Source organism: Heliangelus exortis, chromosome 1 (assembly GCF_036169615.1).
Source record: "Heliangelus exortis chromosome 1, bHelExo1.hap1, whole genome shotgun sequence".
Lineage (NCBI taxonomy): Eukaryota > Metazoa > Chordata > Aves > Apodiformes > Trochilidae > Heliangelus > Heliangelus exortis.
The window spans coordinates 129,735,209-129,759,791 of record NC_092422.1 but is presented as its reverse complement, the minus strand read 5'-3'; the positions used below and the strand labels follow the sequence as shown (position 1 = coordinate 129,759,791).

At 35.9% G+C, this 24,583-nt stretch overlaps 1 protein-coding gene across 12 annotated transcripts in view; it reads right to left on the bottom strand.

The window, feature by feature from the left end:
- Nucleotides 1–604: 604 nt before the first annotated feature.
- Nucleotides 605–24,583, bottom strand: part of PPP1R12A (protein phosphatase 1 regulatory subunit 12A) — a 113,639-nt gene continuing 89,660 nt past the window's right edge. For 4 of the 12 annotated variants that reach the window (XM_071766221.1, XM_071766180.1, XM_071766235.1 and 1 more), the window contains 9 exons: nt 23,247–23,365; nt 22,480–22,540; nt 16,518–16,539; nt 15,219–15,360; nt 14,418–14,522; nt 13,519–13,566; nt 9,082–9,132; nt 7,297–7,458; nt 605–2,829 (listed from right to left, as the gene is read on the bottom strand). In XM_071766221.1, coding sequence (XP_071622322.1) covers nt 7,324–7,458; nt 9,082–9,132; nt 13,519–13,566; nt 14,418–14,522; nt 15,219–15,360; nt 16,518–16,539; nt 22,480–22,540; nt 23,247–23,365 — 683 coding nt within the window. In that variant the 3' untranslated portion in view covers nt 605–2,829; nt 7,297–7,323. Of the gene's footprint in view, nt 2,830–7,296; nt 7,459–9,081; nt 9,133–10,034; nt 10,066–13,518; nt 13,567–14,417; nt 14,523–15,218; nt 15,377–16,517; nt 16,540–22,474; nt 22,541–23,246; nt 23,366–24,583 lie in introns of those variants that run through there. The other 8 variants (XM_071766212.1, XM_071766265.1, XM_071766201.1 and 5 more) reach the window with 5 other exon arrangements.

Here is a 24,583-nt window from a genome sequence, read left to right as displayed (position 1 = left end):
GGTATGGCTGGGGCTGGTTCTGGGCATGCCCTGTGCCTCTTAGCTCTCCAGCACCACTAATTCTGTGCCTCCCTGTGTATTTGATGTTAATTTTGAGACGTAAAGATCCCTTTCCACACAGTGAGACGTCCCCTGAAAATCTAAGCTGCTGTTTTGAATTGTCATTGAAGCCATTATTTACGAAAAGGAGCTTGCCAGAGTCAGCAGCCAGCAGTAAATACACTTCTCACGTGCAAAGTGTCTCCTAAATACCAAAATAGTCCTCCACTACCCGTTTTCTCTCTGTTGTAGCTGGATTTTCTGAGGATGTGTTTGAGCTGCAACACGACCAGCGAAAGATGACGGTGCCAGAAGTTTAGCAATTGCTAATTGGGTTAATACCACGCAAAAAATGGCTCCCAGATTCTACACACAGGTTTATGTAAAATATAGAAACATTTGTCCAAGTTGTTACAGATTGCATAAATATGGCATTTTTACTGTTGCATTTACAGATGTGCATGTACAATGATGTGCAAATAATCACAACTTGATTACAATCGCTGAAAGGTACTTGAACTTTGCATCCAAGTAACGTAATGAATGAAAAATGCCGACCAAGGAATTTAAATAACAAGCTTATAACATGGTTTAATTTCATAACAAATTTCAATGTCTTCTCAGTAAAACTTTAACACATTTAAAATAGTTTGTATTCATTTTATTTGTATATGTCAAAATACATTTTTTTTTCCAAAATAGTGGGTTTTGCAACTAGTTTCATGCAGATACAAGGTCTGCTTGGTACTACCAATAAAATCAATATAGCACAGTAGCCATTCATTTTTTAGATATAAAGAATAAATAACCTAAATATAAAACACTAAAATATTAGAAACACGTATTTAATCATTCACAGGCACCCAAACTTTACCAAATATAATCCAGAATATGCCTAACTGTCTTGTAACAGAACTTAGTATGTTGCAGCCATTCAATTCTTTATTTTATGTTAGCGTAAGACAATGGAAGTCCCTATGGTTCAGACCCACCTCTCATACAGATCAGTTACAACAAGATATCTCAAACTATCTGTGTACCTTTAAAATCAAGAATCCTGAGCTTGGTAGTAAGAGCATAACCTTACATCTTCAAAAAACCAATCAACAGAGAGAGGACATCACATGTCTTCCTTACCAAAACATATCCCACCCCCATAAAACTAATCCCCCCCCCTCCCCAAGTAGGCAGTAGAACACAATGACCTTTTTAAATGAAGGGGTACAAATTCACATTTAATATAGTATACAATATAATCAATAATACAATAGCTACTACAAGCTTTACAATGTACAATTTGTTTTGATGGCTGATCTGTTCAGTGGTTTTAGGCAATAAACTATGTGCCAATAGGATGTTGTAATTTGAATGGTTTAGTGAAAATATAAAAGCTGTTTCTAATAAAAGCGATCTTCACTTAAGTACTTTTTTTGTTTTTAAAGGCCACTGAAATGTATAAAATGGTCTGACATGATGGTGTTATCAAACTGGATGCCTTCTCACATGGCAACAACAGTGCATATAAACATTAATGTGAGTGTAATGGGTTACGTTTCTCAAATGATTTAGTACATTATTTTGGCTAGCACAACAGTTTTGGACAGCACTCAGATAAATACAGGTATGTGAAATGTAGTGAAGCAGTTATATTTATGCAAATTTTTATTATGGTGAACACTACCAAATGAAAAAAAAAAATGGGAGGAAAAGATAAAGTATTTTATATAGTTTAGACCTCTTGTAAAGATAGGGCTCCATACAATGTACAATGTCTAAATTCTTTATACCATAAAAATTAATGAACTTTGTTAAACACACTATTCTGGAGTAGCCTAATTTGCATTAACAGACATTTGCAATACGGAAATATATTCAAGCATGCCATGTGGTGGTCTGAAAAATCAAACCAGTACACATTTATATATACAGCATCACTCAGTACCTGCTCAAATGAATGTGATGATTACAGGATCTAACATCTTTCACTAAAAACTTTTTTTTTTAAAGTGACCAATAAAGGCATAAAACAGGACTCTTAAAATATTTCTAGTTTCAACTGACTTTTAAAGCATTTTGTATAGGAAATAAATGTATATTGCACAAACAGTGAAAGCAAATGTTCCACCAAGCATCTCTGTTCCAGGTGGCTGGACAATGCAACTCTAGGTAGCTACACAAATACGTAATTTAAAAGGGTGTGTGGTCTCTGCAAGTGGTAAAGCTGTGAAAACACTGTACAAGAAAATCTGGTACATGAATAATTAGAAGGGAAAAAAAAATCCAAACTTAAGATTTAAAGAAAAACTGAGTATAGAAAAAACCTGGGAATTGTGGCACAACAAAAAACATTATTGAGTAACTGTCTTCTGTGAGAGCTGAAAGCTTTTGTTGATGTAAAAGTGTTTATGTACAACTAAGGCTTACTGGTTAAATATCTGAGGCGTATCTGGCCTTGGACACTTTCCTTATTATGCTGTAGCTGTAAACAAGATTTCTCAGTTGTTTTATCTTCTCAGCAGCTGCATTTTAACAGAAACAATGATCTTGATACAAAAAAACACACAGGTAAGAGGGCGTTTGGCAGGATATCTGAAAATGACAGTCTCCAAGCGATCTTCCCACACTTCCAGTGACTGCCATACTATGGTCCACTGGAGTTACCAGTGATGTGCAATGCTGTTATTTGCTGCTGCAGTAAACCCTTTATTTGGAAAGTTTGCTTATAACTCTGATCAAGGCCCCATTTTCATCTTTTAGCCTCTGGTTGTCTGCCTTCAGGTCTGGTAGCATCTGTGAAAAATGAAACACAATGGTTATTCGCTGTTATACTTCAAGTAAAAGCAGCAAGACCAGACAAGCAGTGGGGATAAAAATCTGTATTCAGCTCAAGCATTTTGGCAGTTCTCCCCCTTCATATCAGCAGTTCAGAAAAATCTCAGCTTTCAGCATGGCATAGTTAAGAGTTATAGATTAGGAGTTTCCACTTGCTTCCACTAGATGCACTAAAAACTCGTGGTGCAGATAACAAGCCTCTAACCAAAGCATCTCGAGTCGTGTGAGGAAAGTAATTAAATGCTTCAAAATTCAGTGCAAAACAACAAAAAAAAGTTAATTACCAACAGTTTAAAGAGGCTTGTCTATACTGCACTTGTGCAGTTTCAAAAAAACATGCTGTGGCTAAGCATATCTACCACTGTGCTCTTGGATGATTTCATCCTGATCAGCTACAGTGTGATTCAGCTCATAGCATTAATCTTCCAAACTCTTGTTGAAGCACACAGCCTGCAATTTGAGATCATATCCCTGAATAGCATGGTTCACACAAGATCAGATCACTGGAAGAGATCACTGAAACACCAAGCTGCATACTCAGGCATACAAGTTAGGAGATGACAAGTTAAGGTTGCCACAGGAGATGAGTGACACACAGGCACAAAAGCTGGAAGGCAGAAGCCAAGTGAGGTGAAAGTTGGACAGGATCAGACAGGAAAAGAGACAAGTCAGTGCACAGAGAGTACTGAGAGAATGTGACTTGTCAGAGAAACCAAAAGTTCTCTCAGTTTTCCACATATCTACATTCACACACTGATAACAAACCATTCGTAACACTCGTGGCTAAATTACTTGTATGATTCCCAGCAGCAGGTTCATACAGGAGCCTAACAGCCTATTCCTTCAAAGTGTTTGTTCAGTAATCACAGGTGCAGGTGCATGCAAGAGGTCAAAGTCCAGCTAGTGATCTATTTAACAACTGCTACATAATATTTCCTGATGAAAGTTCCTTGTCCCTGGTTTTGTTTTCCTTTTATTCAAGTGAAAGCATACTTTCAACCCCATTATATTCAGAAAATTATAGTGGAACAGAAAGAAATTTAAATAAAGTAGGGTTAATTAACTGTGCATTATACTAGAGGCTTTATTTACTCATTTCTGTCCAGGATTTCTGCCCACACTCAGTTTTACCAAACAGCAGAACCCCTCAGAGTAAAACATGATACTGCACTGAAGATGACCAAGGTTAGAGGATCTCTAGTTTATTTACCTGCCAGTATGCATGTGAAGTGAAGCTGACAGGAGAAATAAAAGGAAAAAAAAGCAGTAGAATAAAAAAAAAAATCATTCTGCTTACTTCTGCTTCACTGTGGGACTTGGGGAAAGCCACCTAAACTGAGCTCTTCTCAGAGTCAGGGAGAAGCTCCCATTACAGTCAAGTGAGAGCTGTCGTCTAAACAGGAAATGCTGTAAAATGCTGATTACATTCAAAATCCACGTCAAAGTGTTTGAAATCGGGCAACACCAGTCATCAGTTGGCAATTTTAAAGTATTATCCGTGTTAAGTTTGTAAAAACCAGCTCTGGTTGTCTGGGATACACATGCCAGGTGTCAGACCCCAGTAACAGGCACGTGTACCACGCATTTGTGCATTCACCTGTAACATCAGGAGAAACCTGGGGCTGTTCTGTGGCACAACCATTTGTTCAGACAAAGCAAGTAACACCTTTCCTTCCTCCTTTTTTTGCTCTGTTGTGGACTTCACACCAAAGACTGAGTGAAGGCACAACAGGCTTCATCTAGGCATGCAAAAGGAAGCAAGGGAGTCTGGTTTAGTTCTTGTTAAGTAAGTATCTCAACAAGTGTTGTCATGTATGCTTTCCCATGAAACCTCAAAATGACTCCAGGAACTCCACTGGAATCCTTTTTCAACTCACTGACAAGGGACCTGCAGCCCATTAGATAAAGGCACCCATGGAGTGGTGCATTTTCTGGTGAATTATTTTAACAAAAAACCTGCTGTTCAAATTTAGAGCTTGAAAATAATCCAGTACCATAATATGCCTGCACATCTGTAGATAGATTTTAATCCTGATTAAACTAATAGGGAAAATAGGTATTAAGAAAATACATTCTCTACTGTTGTGAGTATGCTAAAGAATAAGGCGAGACTGGTAGGAGAAAAGGACTTAGGAATAACAGGACATTCACCACAAAGGAAAAGTTTAAGTAAACTAAAATGCTTATCATCTATACTATTCCCTACATACTTTAAACCTAGTCAGGCCTTTAAACAATTTTCTTGAAGCAGTGCATTCCTATAGTACTCAGACTTCTCGCAAGGTGACAGCACACACCTTAAATGTCCAGAGGCAGGGAAAAAAAAGCATTGCAGTAAATTTAGTAAATTTACATACTGTACCTAACACTTTCAAACTGTTTTCTCACTAAAACAGCAGGGAATATTCCTGTAATAAGATTCTTGAATAAGACTACAAATGCACTCTTTTTCCTACCTGTATTATACGACTAGCTAGTAACTTTACAGTGCTGTCATTAAGCAAATAATTATTCACTAATCACCTGATATATGTGGAGCCAACTCAGATCTGTACAGCAATACTAATCTCTGTGTTTGCTGGACAATTTAACAGCTTTTACATACAAAGTTTTTACAGCTTTGTAAATTAAGATTACAAAAAACTAGGGAACTGTTAAGGTACCTCTTCAGATTAATCAGGCACACTTATGGCTAAGCTACCATCAGTGTTAAGCCTCCCTGCTGTGTTTCCATTGCTTTTCTTTTGCTAGGCCAGATGCTCAGACTTCACAATGAGCTGCCCTTGAAAACTTCCCCTACAAAAAAGGAACACTGAATAGTTTTCTGTGGGTTAACACCCCAAACTGGTTTACCATGGTTAAAGGAATGCCAGCGCTAGCAAACAAAGATGGTACAGACATGTGGCTGTGGACAGCAGTCATGAGATTAGCTCAGCTGTGCTGAAAAACCACATTGTTAGCAGAAGCTGATGTAAGACAGGCTGGCCCTAAGGGGACAGCTCTCCCTCCTCCTGCAGCAGTATGCTCCTGCTGCTCTCTGCCTGTTAGTCTTTCAACAACACTGGCCTGAGATGGATCCAGCAATATAATAATTAAAGGGGTTTGTTTTCAGCCCCATCAGTGAGCTGACTTCACCTCATCAGCTAACATCAGGTTAACACAAGGGAACGTTGAGCACTGTAGGGCCTGGACCAGGAGCAACCTTTCTGTCCAGCTCCAGGAAGACAAGAAGCCAAAGGATAAACTTTCTCTTTATTTCATGCCTCTTTGCAGGGAAAACCTGAGATGAGACTGAGCAGAATAAAAAAATGTACTTGCTTCTAAGCAGGAAGGGAGGTAGGCCAGGGGAAGCAATTTAGAAAGCGTCACTGTGCAAAGGGAAATGTGGTTTTTTTCCTTCACCTGCAGATCTTACAAGCTGGGTGAAAACTCCACCCTATGCAGTTGTTACAGGAGAGAAGTAAGGAAGGCATGTGGGTTCAGTGTGGAATGAAAACCAAATTTTATTTCTTGTGAAGTTTTGAACCTTTGGTGGGTTTCTGAAACAGCCCTGCATTAACAACAAGGGCAGCAAACTGGAATTTTTCTCAAAGATGAAACTCAAAACAGTTCAAACCTTTAAAAGAAAGGAACTGAAACAGATGACCTAGTAAGTATGAATCAATCTGACACAATAGGGAGGTTTTTTCTGTCTGTGTTTGTATGATAGGATACCAGCCCATGACTGAAACACCTACATCTATAGCAATATAAATCAGTAAAATTATGTCAGTGCTAAAACTGACTATTTTAAGCTTTTTAGATGAAAATAAGGATTGGCCAGAACCACACAGGAAGTTAGTATATGAAAATATTAACTGCCTTGAAATTCTGATACAGTTTTGAAAGGAAAGACTTTGGTCCCCTCTAAACACTAAAACACACAAATGCAAGAATTAAAGCTGCTAATGCAACTGTTCAAGAATGCACAATATAGAAACTACTTCTCAACCAATCTTTAGTTGAGACTAGATTTGTTTCAGTTCTATTCACTTCAATTACACTGCAGTGAGAAAGCTCAACTCAGTTTCAATTTGTTAGAAAACTGGAGGCAGATCTACCTATTCAAACATTTACTCACATGTCAAAACAAGGGAGTGACCTCAGCATACCCAAGTGCAACCTCAAATCCTTTCCATTGTTGCCAAGGTTTTAACGTGTCAAAGGTCTCCTGGATGGCTGCTGCTTTTAAGGAGGAGAAGCTTCAGTGCTAGGAAGGACAATACCACACCATACCAACACATCTGGGACACCTGTAGCTGGTACACCAGACACCATGCTTTTGCCACACTTCCACAACCAAGCAGCAGTAAGTCAGTTTCTGACACACAAGTGTTAATATTAGTAAAATTCTACCCCGAGCATAAGCTGAACGTCAACACCTGCCTGGCTACACAAAGGAGAAGGAAGAAATTACAAGTCCACAGGGAGCAGTTGCCTACAGGACCCTGACAACTTGGCAACCACTCGGGTCAAAGCCCTATTCTCAGTCACCAGCTGCTCATTTATGTGTCTCAAAGATTGAATCTGCTTTATTTGTTGCAGGTTCTGCAGGAATCAAAGAAACAGGAGGAAAGTGAGGACAAAACCATGTATATTATGTTTAGAAGAACTAGGGATGAGCAGAATGGAAAGAAAACTTAGGAGAGAGGGTTCTGTTTAAAGTAGATAAGGTACTGTGAAAGGAAAGTATCAAACAAGTGGCACATTCTTGAAAAGCAATCTAAGAACCAGCAGTGATTAGTCACAGATTTCCAAAACAGTTCAGGATACATTAACAATGAGAGCTATTCCTGGAATTCTTTACTTAACATCCTAATTGCACAAACTAAATCTCCTATTGAAAAGTCTATAAATAACAACACATTTAACATGTACTTTTAGTCAGTAGAGCAACAAATGATAGGAAGATTATTTAATCTTTAATTCAAAACTACCCATATTGCTTACTGAAAGTAAGCTTTGGAAAAAAAGACAATACATCTGCATTCTTTCTTTTGCTCAGAAGCCCAACCTTCCCTGACAGGAATTTAAAAGCTTGATGATAGAAGCTCACATCCTTATTATTTAGATACAATTAGACACAATTATTTTCCTATACCAGAGTTTACTTTCTTTATATTTCACTTCTAAAGACGTCTCAAGGCAAGCATCATAGTTATCTTCTGCCTACATCTGCCTGTTCATTTCAATTATTTAACAAAACTTTGTGCATGTAAGTAAATGAAAACTATTTGGAAGTCAATGCTATTTCCAAGCACCAGAGGGAGCTAAAAAAAAGAGCCTGAAAGGAAACTTTTTATTAAGCAATGACAAATACATCGAAAGTTTTGGAGTGCAAAACTGTTTTCCATTTCATCATGTGCAACTAGTTTTCTAGTCATACATTTATTCTATAATTTTGGTTGGTCCTGCCCAGTATTATATCCAAGGACATAATATAAAATAAGCCTCCCAAACATCTCCCCCATATTAATCATATTCATATCAGAGGACTTAGCATTCATATACTAGAATGGTACTAGAAAGTCATACCATGACTGCTTAAAAACAAACAAACAAAAGCTAGAAATGTTTTTTAAAAAATATGGGATTCAGTTTACACATAGTTGAAAAAAATGGAAATGAGTGCATGTGGTAAATGGTACAAATCTGTCAACGTTTGAAACCTTCCAACTGCTTTTTGTTAAATAAAACCTGGTTATTATTCACTCTATACAAATGAAAGTTTTTGTTTTGATATTGGTCACATGCTCTCTACTACATAATTTAAAGAGCATGAAAGAAAGGTTGAAGAACATTTACTCTTAAATACCTATAGAATTATATGCTATTGTTATTTTTAAGTTAATAAAATATACAGTATCACATCAAAAATACAGATTGCAATTCCAGCTTGATTAGAATGCGATATATTTTTCTCCAGTCATCCCTGAATGGGATGTTATATGTTACAGAAACATCAGTTTCAGTACCTTCTTGGATGTCCTACATGTGTAACTGCTCATGCTGGCATTTAAAGCTTTGTTACAAGATATATGACATGAATGATATTGAAATACAGCTGTAATTTAGTTATTTGCTAATGAAATTATAGAGACCGGGGGACTACATGTTCCCCTGACACAGTCATAGACTTTGTTACAGTTTAATGTACAGCAGTTTACTTACTTTCAGTTCCTCCTCCATTTCAGATATCCTTCTTTCTAGAGCTCTTCTTTCCTAAATCAAAACATGTGTGTTAGCACTAAACAACAAAATTATAAGAAAAATACACTGCTTGTAAATACTGTGGTAACAGTGAAATACTTCAAGTTTCAACAATCATACAACCAAAGCATAGTGTGGACAGGAAACTTGTGATGGCAGTGATACATAGAAATTCTGTCAATATGGAATCTTAGCATCTGAGGAAGAAGAGATACAGACATTTTCATCAAGTCCTACAAAATATAGCCCTTCCTTTACACAAATTTAGACAGGTCAGAATTACCATTTGCTTGGAATAATTTTTCATGAGCTACGCTTCTGTAATAGCTTAATATACAAGAAATGCAGAAAATTACCAGAAAGGAACAAGAATATTAAAAGAAGCAAACACAAAAGCATAAGCTTTCACAGACAAAAGCTGAAACATCTGTCTCAGCTCAGGGGGATCTGTGAATACTTTCTGTATTTCTAGTACAGTTTGTTGTTTCTTTTTTTCACCAGAGAAGCAGGAGATACTGTCCTTTGTAGAGAACTTCAGGTTGTTTTGATTGCACTGCTTACAATACCCAAGTTAGCTTACTGAAAATTAACTTAGGGTCTTGCTATACTGTTTCTAAATGACATCATTTAGTTTAAACCTAATTTTCAACACATCTGACAGATGAACAGCTAATGCAATAGACTTAAGGGGTTTATAGCTAGTTCGATTGCTTGCTTTCCTGTGTCAGACAATGCAGTGTGTCTCACTTAAAAGCAGCTGCAGTTATGAGTACTCTACATTCAGATTTCTCCAAAGTGTGAAAGGCAAAAGCAACAGATCATTGCGAAGTGGACATATGCATCTGCATACAACAGTGCTATGCAAACAGCAAGCAGCATTGACTGAGGTGTGTAAAACTTTGATTAGATCATACCGCCCAGTAGATACTGACTCTTGCCGGTCACCTTTCAGATATAAATCATTTGAATTTAGTTTCATCATAGTGCAGTTATACCCCAACATATTCCCATTTTAGCAAACTACTTTAAAGGTTTATCAGAATAATAGAATACTGCAGTTGTTAGTGCTAAATGTACGTATCAACTCCTTTGAGTTAAGTCTTTTCCCATACTGATACTGACTGACAATAATGGGCACAGTAAGTTCCAGCAAGTTAACAGTTTTAAGCAAGTGATTAACAAAAACCCCACACTATCTTACGTTACTCACAACTGTATCAGTTACTTACTAGCTTTGTAGAACAACATTTATTATCAGTGTTCTTATATTAAGCAATAATTGACAATTGCTGCAATTACCAAGAGATGAATGATCAAATAAATCTCAAAATTTCAGTTCCTTTTGATGCATTTGCTTAACCAGCATATTGAGCTTCTCTACAGACAAGTACTAGAAATAAAAGCCAATTAAATAAAAAACTTATTAACTCTGCATATCCCAGATCATATTAAAAAAACATTTAAATGCACTAGCTTAGATACAAGATTTTTTTTGTAATAACACATTGTTCTGATTAGATGAAGCTATGATTCATTTTTTCCTCAACTGCTTACTCTTTTACAAACTGCCTTGAGGAATGCCAACAAAGTAGCATACTGCAGCTTCACTGGCAAGGTTTGCCAGTCAGTATTGATTAGTTCCTGAACTCAAAAAAAGGGTTTGAAATTTATGCAATCTTAAAATTTTATGATACACTTCAACAACACTATGAGCTATGCCAAGGAACATTTGCAACCTTCCAAATGCAAAAAGCAAACAAACAAAAAAAAACCCACCAACCCACATGCTACTCTCTCAGCTTATAGAGAGGCTCATTTGTATTTATCAAAGCAAATAGGAGCCATAGGCTTGGTGCAGAGACTGAGGTACTGGGATGCATACAGGTAAAAAGCTGACCCCAGGGTTATAAAAATACTAAGAAATAAACTCTGATGTAGATGCCTGCATGTATATTCAGTAATACCAAAAAATATATGTCTCAATAAGCCAAATTCCTAGAAGATGAATTCTAAACTTGGGGAAAGCTAGTTAAGGTAACTACAGTTCTGAATTCTGATCCAGATTGAAACCTGGCTGTTTGAGTTTTATTCTCACAGCATATAAAGTTCTACAATGGATTTTAAGCATACTTTTCAGAGTACAGGTTGTTAATAAAGCCTTATTTTTGCCTATGTATTGCTAGAACCTTGCATCTGTGATCTAACTGCACACCTATCTCCATGGAAATAGCTCCTTTCAGGTAAACCATTATCAAATGAGTAATACTGACAATGCATCACCAAATCATGGGAACCCACTTCTGAAGACTGAGTTAAAATGAAATTTAAAGCCATTATTTTCTAAGTTTTGTTACTGAGCAATTTTAAGTTTAATAAATGTTCCTATCTTCTTTACTGAAAAGGTATGTTTCAGCTTGAAAATGCCATAGTTCAAAGATGCCTTCTGGTTCTTCTCTGACAGCCTTATATTTCTTGCAATTTATTCTCACTGCTTTACTTTTCCCCTCCCCTTTTCTAGACCAAATATAAAACTGAAGTTGTTTACAAATTACATTTTAGTCAAGTCATATAGCTGGAGAAGTTTATTCAGAAAAGCTCTACAATTTGTTTCTACATTTGTATTGTTACATTAGACATTAAAAAGGTATCTTTCAAATTAGTCATAAATTCTGAATTTGATAAGCTTATTTCTAAAGAACAGCTATTGCTGACTAGCAGCTGAAAATCCTGCTTCAATCACTGTCAAAGGGAATCTAACTCCAGATTTTAAAGACTATAAGGGAAATACAATTGCAAGTAAATTTCGGTTTTAAATTCTTCCTGAGAAGAAGTTTTAAAGTTATAAAATCCAAGGAACACCTCCTGAAACTTGTGTATATCATGTTTTGGCCATACACCATTATCAATAATATTATTCTTTTACCTGCTAGCTTTAATACCAATACATTTAGGAAGAGTAACATTTCTGAAAGATGTTTTGTTGTTGACTAAATGTCTTTATAAAAAAAAGGGTGTGAGAATTTCTAATATAACCATTTTAATGCAATGGCCCACTTGGGGAGAAAGCAAAGCAGTTATTTAAAAATGAAATAACTATGCAGTACTGAAGGCTCCCTAGTATGGAACCTATACAGAAATGGATGCAGCTAAATTTATGAAATAATTAAATGTCCACTTGTGTGGCTGCAATAGCAAACAAGAAACCAGTTAAAGCTGCTGCTGAAACTTTTCTACTGATGAAATCCCTGTCTACAGCAGGATGCCAAAAAATGAAAGAGAAATACGTGCTAAAAGGCCCCTGCAATTATCTGAAGAGATTACTAAGATAATGATAACTGAACTTTAGGAAGTGCCTAACAGCACTTCTGTATTTCCATGCCATCCTATAAAATTATTAAATGTTTGTGTATACTCCAGACAGCCTTGTAAAACAAAAAACATTTCCTAAACCTCAAATATTAGAAGGTAAACATAAAGGTCTAGTGAACGTGAAGTTTATCAGGGATGAATAAATGTATACCAAATCACTTATTACTGTACAAGTCCATTTAATTTTCTTCCTGCTAGAGTGTCTAATGTCAGTGAAGGATCAGGGAAGGAGAAAGGGTCATGAAGAAAGCCAGGACCACAGGAAAACCACTGCAGCTTGCTTTACATTACTGTGGAACTGAACTTTTATAGGGATGGATTTTTATCTAGCATGAAACTACAATTTAAAATTACCATGTGTCCAAATAATTCCTGTAGTCTATCTCACATCTGGATTTATCATATTACTCCTTTCTCATTCAATTTAGAGTTTTCTCTGACCCTGATGCTCCCCTTTCCCATACTGCTTACTTACTTCTTCCCCCTGGTCCCAGTATCATATTCCCTCTGGAAAATGTTAAGGTACACAAAGAGACATATTATGATTAATTCTATATCGTTAGCAGGTTTAAGGTCTCACATCTGTGAGGCAGAAACAGCTCCTTTGTTACCAACAATAATTGGTAAATTAAAACACATGTCTCTGGAAAGCTCTGAGGAAATTTTAGTCTTTGAGTATTGGAAATGCATTAGAAGAAGAGATGCTCTGAGGCTGCTCAATCTTTTGGAGTGCCAACATTGCTTTATATGAGATGGAAAAAGGAGCAGATCCCTGTAGGGCAGTGGGTTTTAGAACCTGGTTATCATGAACCAACAGGCAACCTGAGGGCAATTCTTCAGAGCAATTCAATGTCAGAGTATCTCACATTCATTGACACACTGAGACTTAAAATCCCTGGATCTTCTAAAGCATGCAATTTATAAGGAAGGCTTCTGTTACCACTAAAATATATGCAAGCCAGAGGTTGCAAAACAAACTAAAACAAAGCCTGAATTAGAGTACTCTAAAGATCTTCAGCAGAAACTCACCCTTTTCTCCATTTCCAAGAGTGATCTGTCAGCAAATCTTTCTTGTCTCTGAAACACAAAATTAATAGACATTGGTCTTGTTTTTAAACATAAAACTGAGGAAAACAATTCAATTGGACATTTTAGTATTCTGTCTGAAGAATGCTCCGAAAAGGAAAAGCGTGTTCACTGAAGGAACACTGAAATAAAGAGGAATTAACTGGATTTATCATGAACTTCCTCTGTGGCCATCCCCAAGTAATTGAGCCACTGCAGGGCCTTTGGCAAGCAGGAGTATATGTGGTATTTCTATCTAAAAGCATTACAAAACAAACATCTTTTTAATGTATTTCACTGATGTTTATGCAGTACACATAGAAGACATTTAAGTACCTAGGTAAAATTTAAGTACATAGGTAAACTGTGACAAATGTGATCTGAGAACAGGGAACACTCTACAGCAATTTCAGATGAATTTAACTTTTATGTACATATTTGGTATTATTATATACAGTACTGTTATCAGACAGCAGTTACCTATAACTGGAGTGCACTATTTGCTCTTCAGGAAGAATTGGCAGGTTACACAAATCTGCCAGCAGGTTTATGAATTAATCAATCCCAACTTACAGTTTGAATATAAACTTGAGAGTGCAGAAAGTGTATCCCTGCTCTGCAAAGAAGTTCCAGATACATGCTGGCAAAAAACACTACTACTTAAATAGGCAGGAGGCAGTTTCATACATTTTATTCATAGCTGAAGATCAGAATCCTGTGCTCTTTTCTCTTTAGAAACAGAGAGGTAATCTTCTTCACTCCCATCTTTGGATAAGAAACAAAGCTGATGCCCATACCCTGGGGTGCTTCTGGTTTGCTGTCCCTTGTCAGCTAAGTATGGGCTTTCTTATTTTTATACAAACCTGAGTTGTCTTCTCCAACTGTAGCTTAAGATCTGTGAGTTCCATGTTGGTATCATGTAACTGTGCTTTCAGTTTTTCATTTTCGGCTAGAATCTGCTCATAAAGCTAAGAGAAAATAATAATTTAAATAAAATACAATAATAATTTAAATAAAATAAAAAAATAATTTAAATAAATTTAAATAAAAATACCAAATAATAATTCAATGAGATTAGGTGAAAATTTTAAAACCTGTGATTGATTTGCATGTAAAGTGAACAAAAATATCAATAGTTGAAGAAGTAAAAATCAGTTACCGATTTTAGAGAGTTTAGAATTAGCAAACATTTTAACAAACTGTTACCAAGTATTTCTAGAAACAAGCAGATCTGCATAGGGGGAGTTAATTTCCCTTACACATACTAAAAAAAATTACCAAAATTCAAAAAACTTGCCATTTTTTGCTTCTGACTGCACAAATTAGACTACATAGTATACTTCCAACAAATTCTATTTTAAAGCAAATCTAACCCAAATTTTTATATTACGTGTATGTAAGCTAGCAAACATAAAAAGCAGTTTTGTTGATACAATCAACTAATTACTGACATGACAGTATTTCTCATAAATAAGGTATCTTGGCTTTTCTGGATTTCTCCCTTATATGGAAGAGAAGTGCAACAGCCACAAGTTTTTTTGTCATGTGCCTTTTTCCCCACTGTCACGGCTGCTCCTCCACTCAGCAGAGCTGCTTTAAGCAGCATTTCTGATGCAATGTGAGATTATTTCCAGGCAAGTTATGAGAAGTATTGTCTCAGATACCTTCTTGAAATCAGTGCTATCTTCTTTTTCTAGTCTACTGCAGTATGGTTTTCGATCTTCAAGGTAACTCTGCGATGCTGATCGCCCCTGCGCTGACTCGTAGCGATCACCTGAAGATGTGCTGAGGCACCCTGTATCGTATCTGTGAAAGGAAAGTTCTTACTTTGCTTTGCCTTTGTGTTCAAACACTGTGAGTTTGACATTAGCCAGCTGAAAAGAACTAAATTCAATTATGTGTTTTAGTTAAACCACTGTCCGAATTTGATGCAAATTTTATTTTTAAATTTTAAATTTTAATTTTTAATTTTCCCTCAGTATTTCACGATCCTCTGTGCAAAACTGTTTTCAAAGTAAGTGCCTGTGCTGTATGCATAGGAATCTTTTAAATTATATTATTTAATTCAAGCAGATATTTAAATCGCTTAAGGGGTTATATTAGCATAGATAATGTACTTCTTCCTTTGCAAAGACCTATTTTTAACAAATGTATTACTTTAATTGAAGAGTTTAAAGAAGTAATCTCTACAACATTGGCCCACATGAATTCTCCAAGTTTCATTAAAGAAGCCAAGAAGACTTCAAAATTATTTGTTGTGAATTCAAGTATTTCAGCAGAAGCAGTTTATGAAACAAAACTTCAGCTTAGTCTTCATCCAACTAATTACTAAATCACAACCAGTATTAATAAAGTTTTTAATAATTTCATGCTGTTCACTTTTCACTGATAATGATGTGCTGCAATAGTTCTACTCAACAAATATCCAGCCCAGACAAAACACAGTACAATCCAGTAACTAATTCTAAAGGTCTACAAAAAAACAACTCAACAAAACTTCTATTTTTAATTTTTTTTACGATCAATATTTCTGTGTTAAAATATGATTTTTCAGAGGCTGCAGTACTTTTCTTAACACTCCCTAGAAAATTTTCAGAAGGCTATTCTAAAAGAGGTGCAACAAGAACCTTGTCTTCTTTGTAAAAGCTGACTTCATACTGAAAATTTTGTAGGGAATGGTACTGTATTCACTGTGTTCTACACAAACTGCCCAGCCTGCCTTCAGTGCACTGCAAATACATCCCACAGAATGGAGTATCTCACCTACACATAGAAAAAAATATTCAGCATTGTAGCTTTACAATCCCCATTGAATATAAATGTTAAATATAATTAACACATTTTAAAGCTCAAACCAAATGACTACTAAAGTTAAAACGGATCTGTACATAAAGAATTTAAAATAAGAATATGTTAACAAAAACTGTAACAATTTAAAATTATTTCTTTTAAATTGCACGTACCTGGAAAGGCTATCACTCTGAGGTGGAGAAGGATCAAAAAAGAGAAAAAGAAAAAATCAGTTCAGTAATTTAATTAAATATGTAACAATCTGTGAACAAGTATAGCTGATCAGTTATGTTAAAGGCACAAGCTATCCAACAGTATCTATTATCTGAACACTGTCAAGCTTCAATTTTGTTATGTCTGTAACAGAAAAGAAGTATGTGCTAGAATGTGCTTGCCAAAACATGTTTTACAGGGATGTTAACATTACACTCTAGCAATCTGGACTGTCCTAATCATTGGAGTCACTTCAGCAGCTGTGCATTCTGTCATTTGCCTGCCAGTTTTCAAGAGGCATCAGAGTTGTGTTCTCTGAATTCTCTATGCCATCTTCTTTTCTGACATTAGTAAAAATGTTTTGAAAGGTCAACATGGTAATTCCTTCAGCTCAAAAGAGTATTATGAAATATGTTACAAGATCATTGTTTCAAAATGGCTTAATGGAACATAAGCTACTATACCAACAACATAAGGAAGTACTTATTAGACTTAATTTAAATTACATAATTTTTTTTTATATATATTACTTTCAGTCATTAATTCATTCCAGGTGACTCCACTACCACTAAGTTCTCTCACTATAGCTGACAAGGGAAAATTAATCAAAGGTGATGACTTCAGAGGGAGTGTTCTCCAAGCATTATATCAGTAATGCAAACAATCTTCCTGTCTGGGTGGTCAATACCAGTTCATCATTTATTCCAATTATAACAACAATTTTGAGTGAAGACAGTTCAGTCAGGATACTCTACTCATGTATCATCACCTTGACATCCTCCAACCTTATTCACCTAGCAGTGGCTGAAGCCCTAGGTGGATTCTGTGGGATGTAGAGTGGTTTATTTGGTTAAGTTTTTTTAGAAGAAAACTATTTTTTTCAATTAGCATATAGGAAAAGAGCATTCTCTGCAAGACACTCAATCTTTCCCCCTTTGACACCCTGAAGTACACGTACTACACACAGAATATCAAAAGTACCTGCTGTAGCCTAGCCACTCCTAGTAAACTTATCTCACATTGTTGTACATTTAAGTAAGATCAGTGTGAGATTACAGATTTCCACCATGTAATCAATGGCCTACAAAAATCCCTTTTCCACTGCTTCTTTCTCACCTCAACAAAAGAGAAGCTTTATGTGTGAAGACTTCAGGTTTGTTTTTTTACCTTGAAGGAATGTCATAAACAGAAAAATGCTAAGCTGGTCCTTTTAACCTCTACCTATAATGTTGGACAACCACTCCAAGGAAGCTAACTATTCCTACATTATTTCTTAACAAATAGCCTTTCTAAACACTGTTTTTCTTTGCTTCTGGTAGAGTCCCCATAGAGGTGTGGCAATGTGAAAACCTCTCAGATCTCCATTCCCCTGCTGCACTTGAGCTTTGCAAACAGAAAGGCAAGTTACTGTCACATGCAGAACATCTCAGAAACAAGATTTCCCAGCTACAACAAATGAACTGGTGAGGTAGAAGAACACTAATTATTAGAGGCAGGAAAACACAGATGCAGCCCATTCCCATTCTTCTGGGCACCTGAGAAGGCAGATAAGGACTCCAATTTTAAGAAAACTTTACATCAGTGGGTTTAGTTCCCTGAAAGCTGTGAAGTCCTGCTCCTGCTGCTCAAGCACCATCCAGCCTCCACACCTCACTGAAAAAACAGAACATTTCTCAAGCACATTCCTGTTCTTGTTCCTCTCACTTTTCACAAAGCATGAGGGGTTTTTCTGGCTTTTTTTGGGTTTTTGTTTTTTTGTTTGGTTGCTTTTTGTTTGGTTGTTTGGTTTGGTTGTGTTTTTTTTTTTTAGCACAGTCTTATAAATTTTCTTTATTTTCTCCTTGAATTCCTGTCAGTTGAGCTCAGTCACAATTTTTGGCATTTAACAAAAAAACTGTGAAAAGATGTAATTTTGCATAAAACTTAAGGAGAAATGATAACACAGATATTCCCCATGCACCCAAACCGTAAGAAGTGGTTATTCTTTGTACAGTCACAGAACTGAGCAGAACTCAGTTACATTGGCTCCATAAGCAGTAACAAAATATCTCGACATACATATTCTTATCTAGACAACCCGAAATCACGGAACAGAAGAAAGTTAGGGGTGGGAAGGGACCTTGAAAGATCATTGAGTCCAACCCCCCTGCCAGAGCAGGGTCACCTACAGGAGGTCACATCCAGGGGGGCTTTGAATGTCTCCAGGGAAGGAGACTCCACAACCTCCCTGGGCAGCCTGTTCAGTGCTCTGTCACCCTCATAGTGAAAAAATTCTTCCTCATATTTACACGGAACCTCCTATGCTCCAGTTTATAACCATTGCCACTTTTCCTAGTGTTACTCAACCCTGAGAAAAGCTTGACTCCATCCTCCTGGCACATATTTATAAACATTAATGAGGTCACCCCTCATTCTCCTCTTCTCCAAGCTGAAGAGCCCCAGCTCCCTCAGCCTTTCCTCACAAGGGAGATGTTCCACTCCCTCAATCATCTTGGTTGCTCTGCACTGGACTCTTTCAGGCAGTTCCGGGTCCTTCTGGAACTGAGAGACCCAGACTGAGAGACACAATATTCCAGATGTGGCCTCACCAGGGCAGAGTAGAGAGGGAGGAGAACCTCTCTCAACCTACTAACCACCCCCCTTATAATGCACCCCAGGATGCCATTGGCCTTCTTGGCCACAAGGGCACATTGCTGACTCATGGTCATCCTTCCATCCACCAGCACCCCCAGGTCCCTTTCCCTTGTGCTGCTCTCCAGCAGCTCAGTCCCCAGCCTATACTGGTACCTGGGTTGTTCTTCCCCAGATGCAACACTTAACACTTCAAGCCTATGCCATCAGTCTCTATGGATCATAATGGTGCCCCAAAAGAAACTGTATATTTGAAAATGTACACTAAGATTCTAGATGGGCACATTACATTGTAGTTAGGTTAGGGTAATTACTGGTAATGGAATAAAATATCAATCTGTCACGGCTCAACACTGGGCTGGCCAGGGAGCCCAACTCAGGTGGAATTTTCTATACTGTTATAAATGAGTGCTTGTGTAAAGCTGCTGCAGCAGTGTAATTGAGAAAGAAAACTTTAGTTTAATCAACAATATTAATGCTGCTGTCTCATGTTTATTCCCACAGAATTAGTAGAGCTAATGGCATTTATTATCCTGACATTGCTAGATTTCACCTTTCAGAACTCACATATCTGGTATCCAGCAAAATAACATTTCAGTCCATTTTGTTATAAATGGACCGCATTTGTAGTACCTCTTCAATTTCTTAATTTTCAAAAAACCTCAGCAGGCTTTGAGACAAAATTTTTTAACTAAGAGTCTCTCAGTTGCCAAAGTGATCTTCTGTCTTCCTTGTTTCTGAACTGCAATCCTACAGCCTAGTTTTAAGACTTTAATTCCTTCTTGCAGGAATAGCAATTTCCTTTAAGCAACATGGCACTTCATGTGTGAATTGAAGACATTCTCAGCTCTTTATATTAAACAGCCAAAACAAATTTACATTAGAAGACTCTGCAACTGTCCAACTGCTCAGCAAAGTCTGAATCACTTTAACAGCTCTCTTTTGTGGACAAATGATGAGGTAAAAAGTCAAAGCACATTTCTGAAGAACAAGAAAGCACAAACTGAAATCTTACAAGACTGTTCTGTCAGAGACCTCCAGTATTCAATTAATAATATTTTCTATGGTTCCTTAAAAGATTTCAGACCAGAAATTATTTTGTCTGAAGTCCTTTAAATTTTATCATGTACCCATTTGCAAAGCTTCTTCTTAACCTCCTCCCTTTAGTTTAAATTCTTGAGTTACCACCAAAGCCTTCGGGACATTAAGTCACCATCTTCTACCTCTGGCAAAAAAGCCCAACAGCTGCACCACATAGGGGAATAACAGAGAATTTCAGTATTTCCCAAGTTTTTGTTTTCTGAACAGGAGTATGTCAAATAATCAGCACAAGTGAAAAAAAAAAATCCTGAATATTTTTAATTAGAATTACAGTTTATTCATAAGTCTTTGTTTTTCTCTTCCTAGAACTAAAAAGTATTTATAAGCAAGAAATGATAAATGTCTACAATAAAGCATCCAAGATTCATGTCGAAGTGAAAGCAGATTTAGCAGCTGCAAAAAGTAAAGTGCCATTACTTTAGCTACTTAAAAACAAAAAAATTATACTTCTTGTAATGGATTTGGGAACAAATTGCCTATTAGAAAGTTCAAGATACATTCCATTGTTGTTTTTCTAAGATGGCAAAATACTCCATTGTCAAAAGTAGTACATTTAGTTTTCAGTTTTTAACTGGTAGTTGTTTATCAAAAAGAGGAAGTTAATTAAAATCTACATGGTTTAAATCTCTGATAAACCATAGGAAAAACCACTAATGTCAAAACAATGAAATTATTAGATAGGAATTTAAAAATAGTTCATAATTAACAGGGTTTCAATAATTACAAGGCTTCAACATATGCAATTTTGATACTATACTGGAAATTCTGCACTGGCTTTGACGAAACTTGAAAAGAAACCTTAAAAACAGATTAAACATTCTGATATTTAACTTACTTTTCACTCTGTTTTCAAAATTTCTGCAGCTCGTGTGACAAAAGAGCTTCTATCAACAAAGCCAAATCAATTCATGTATCTAGGTGACAGTGACCTTGGTTCACACATTCAATTTATTTCAGAGCTCTCCATAAATTCAATTACACAATATAATGAGAGTCAAATCTATGCTTGTCCAAAATCCCACTCCAACTCATGTGTCCTTTTAATTATAGATCATAGTAATATATCATGTTAATATATAAATATATATAATTCACAAAGTTGGCGTTGATTTACCACTGCTTCACCCTAGTTTTATATGAGCCTAATTCAGAAACACCACATTCTACATTCTACAAAAATTAATTTCAACAGAACAGAATGCAGAGTAATTGCAGAGCTAAGGATAACAATGCATAGCAGTTAGAGGAAAGGTAACAGGGCTATGCACTTATGTTAACGTGACATGGGGAAAAAAATTACAACAAACCAAGATGGCACTGCATGAACACCTTAACTAAAAAATTTAAGGAATGTGAAATGGAAGCTTTTACAAAAAGGAAAAAAACACATAATTTGAGTTTTATTCCTCAGTAATGAACCTGTTTCTGTAGTGTGTTAGTCCAGGGTTGGGTCAAAAGAAATACATTCTGATATACCATTTTATAGCACACTAGTATAGCTTAGTACTTCCCATTTAACTCTTCATTTCACTGTAACACACCATTAAGTTCATAGGGACTTTTCAAATCAAATCAAACCCATTATACTGCTTTCCACTGACTTTTTAACAAGACTAAAAATACTGAATTAGTATGTTCAGAAATACATTTTCTTCAATAGAGAGAAAAGGTACATTGTACTCTTCAACTTGTATTTAAGAGTTTAACATCACAACCTTCATTATATTAACTTCTCATATTATTTGTTAATTACATTAATGACAGCACTAAGATTAATTTTCTAAGGTTTTAATTAGTGAGCATAGGATACTGGACATCTTTATTCTGAAAATAACAGAGAGGCTGGAACAAAGATTTTTGCAAGGTAGGAACTGAAAGCTCCCTCCAGTAACTTGCTGCAAAATGTCCCTAACATACGTGTCAGAAATTTCACCCACATTTTCTGTCTGCTATTTTTAAATAACCAGAATGGAAGAGGAAAACATTTATTCTTGCCATTGTTAATGAGTTAAAACCTGCTATTAAGCCAGCAAAGGAACAGGCACTAAACCATACCCATAAATTATGAATCAGAAAGCATTCATAAGAACTGTACTGTACATGCTCTTAACTGAATTCAATTATCACAGATATTTTAGAATCAAAATCTAGCTGTTAAATAAATTAATTATCTTTTTTAAATTACCTGAGTTTCTTTCTTATTTGTTCCTTCTTCTGAATCAGACTGATGCTCCTGATCATTTTCATCACTCTGGTCAAAGAAGTGGAAGAGGAACATTAAAACTGCTAAAAGCTCACTGAGATTTTAAGGCGTTATAGATTTTTAATATGCAAATCTAAGGGCTGTGGAATTCTACCTAAAATGTATAGAGAATATTTAGGATATATGACGAAAATTCTCCAACAAGTACATGTTTTCAGCACCAGAAAGAGGGGAAAAAGAACTTTGCATTTGGCCCATGAATATCTTGCTTTTACAAACGTACATACTGATCCTATGACAAAGAAAAAGGAAAGGGCATCAGCTGAAATATCTACTAGAAAACTTCTCATCTGATAGCAGTTCTTTCAGTTGTAAGCACATGGCTACTTGTAATGTGCCAGATAATCAGTCTCACTCTTACAGATTTGGTGTGCATGCAACAGAAAAGAACAGTTCCATCATTATTTTTTCCATAGTTCATGATTAATTCCTATTAAGTTATGGTTATTGCAGTATTCTAGAATTCTTTTTAGCATTAACAACATAACTCAGACTTGATTTTTATTTTGCTCCTGTAAAAGCTTCAAAACCAAGAATACCAAACTTGTACAAGCCATCGCTTTTCCCCAAACAATTCCAGAACTATTATATACTGTATTACTCTAAACTATTGTCTATTTTAAGACTACACTATGTACATTACATATTGCTACAAGCTATGCCTGTAAATCAGCAGTACCAGTCATTTACTTACATCTTGTGTCCAAAAAGAAACTCCTGTACATCGTCGTTTTTCTCTTGGTCGCCGCCTTTCCCTTATGGATTTAGGCTGTGACTTATCTTCTTCCTTTTCTTCCTCTTTTTTGCCCCCTTCTGTTACAAACAACTTTCTTATTCATTTAAATATGACACAAGATAGTTTATAACTATCAGTCTTTACAATTCTTACAATAATTTTTTTAGCTGAAATAAAAATGCTCAAGAGCTTCTTACCACGTTCAGAGTTTGCTGCAGATACATTCCTCAGAATATAGCTCTAAAATACTGTAAATATCATTTCAATTCTTGGAAAGCAACAGCAAAATACTAATTCCATGTCAGACACCCAAACAAAAACAGTCCAATGGAAGAGAAATACACTACAAATTGGACTGAATTATGTATAAAAGTAAAAAATCAGGTAATTCCTCAATGTTCTTCATGAAATAAGGTTTTTTGCTTGTATCAAAAATTTGATATTAAAAATTTCCAATTTTAGAAGTCTGAAAAGTCCTTCTTAAAAGTCCTCCTTCTCATCACAAACCTCTGATATATTATTAGTATTAACAGTATATTATAATAGTACTTTATTATATACCACATTACAGATTGCCTTTTTCTCTAGAATTCAAACCCAACATACTACTTCCAGATTACATTTGTTACCCCATATGTTTTTCAAGTAATTCGTAAAAAAAAAAACAAAAAAGCCTAAACTGAAATTATCTATCTCTTACGATGCAGTCTATTATCATTCCATTTGGTGTTCTTTTATTAAAAAAAGAAGCTACAGGTCTGAGTTCAAAGAGAAGCTTCACTAATAAATCACAAGTCTTCAGATGTAAATAAATGCTTCAGTGCGAAGCAAGAATTGAAAAAGAAGGAAATACAAATATTCATGGTGAACATATCTTTCCTAATTAACTAAATGATTATTTTACCTCTCGGCTTTCAGATAATGTATTTCTTTTCCTAAAGCTATAATTTGAAAAAAAACCCCAATTGCTGCAGCTAGTATTTTCCCATTAAAATCTTTTCCTTGGAAAAGTCTAGAAAGATTTTCTTAAAGTAAGTATGCACTGAAGAATCTTAATCCAAAGTTCAGTTCATGTCAGGACAGAGGGACAAAAAATTCAGAAAGCACATCCCTGAGGCTTAGCCCAAATAATTTCAGGAAATACCAGTCTAGGGAACACTTCTATGTAGTTTATGGAGATTAATCTGATCCTCTGTATAACAAAATTATACTTTTCAGTAATTAATCCTATTCAAGTTACTGATCAATAACTTGAATTCACTTATTTCTTCCAAGTCAACTGTGGCATGCCTCAG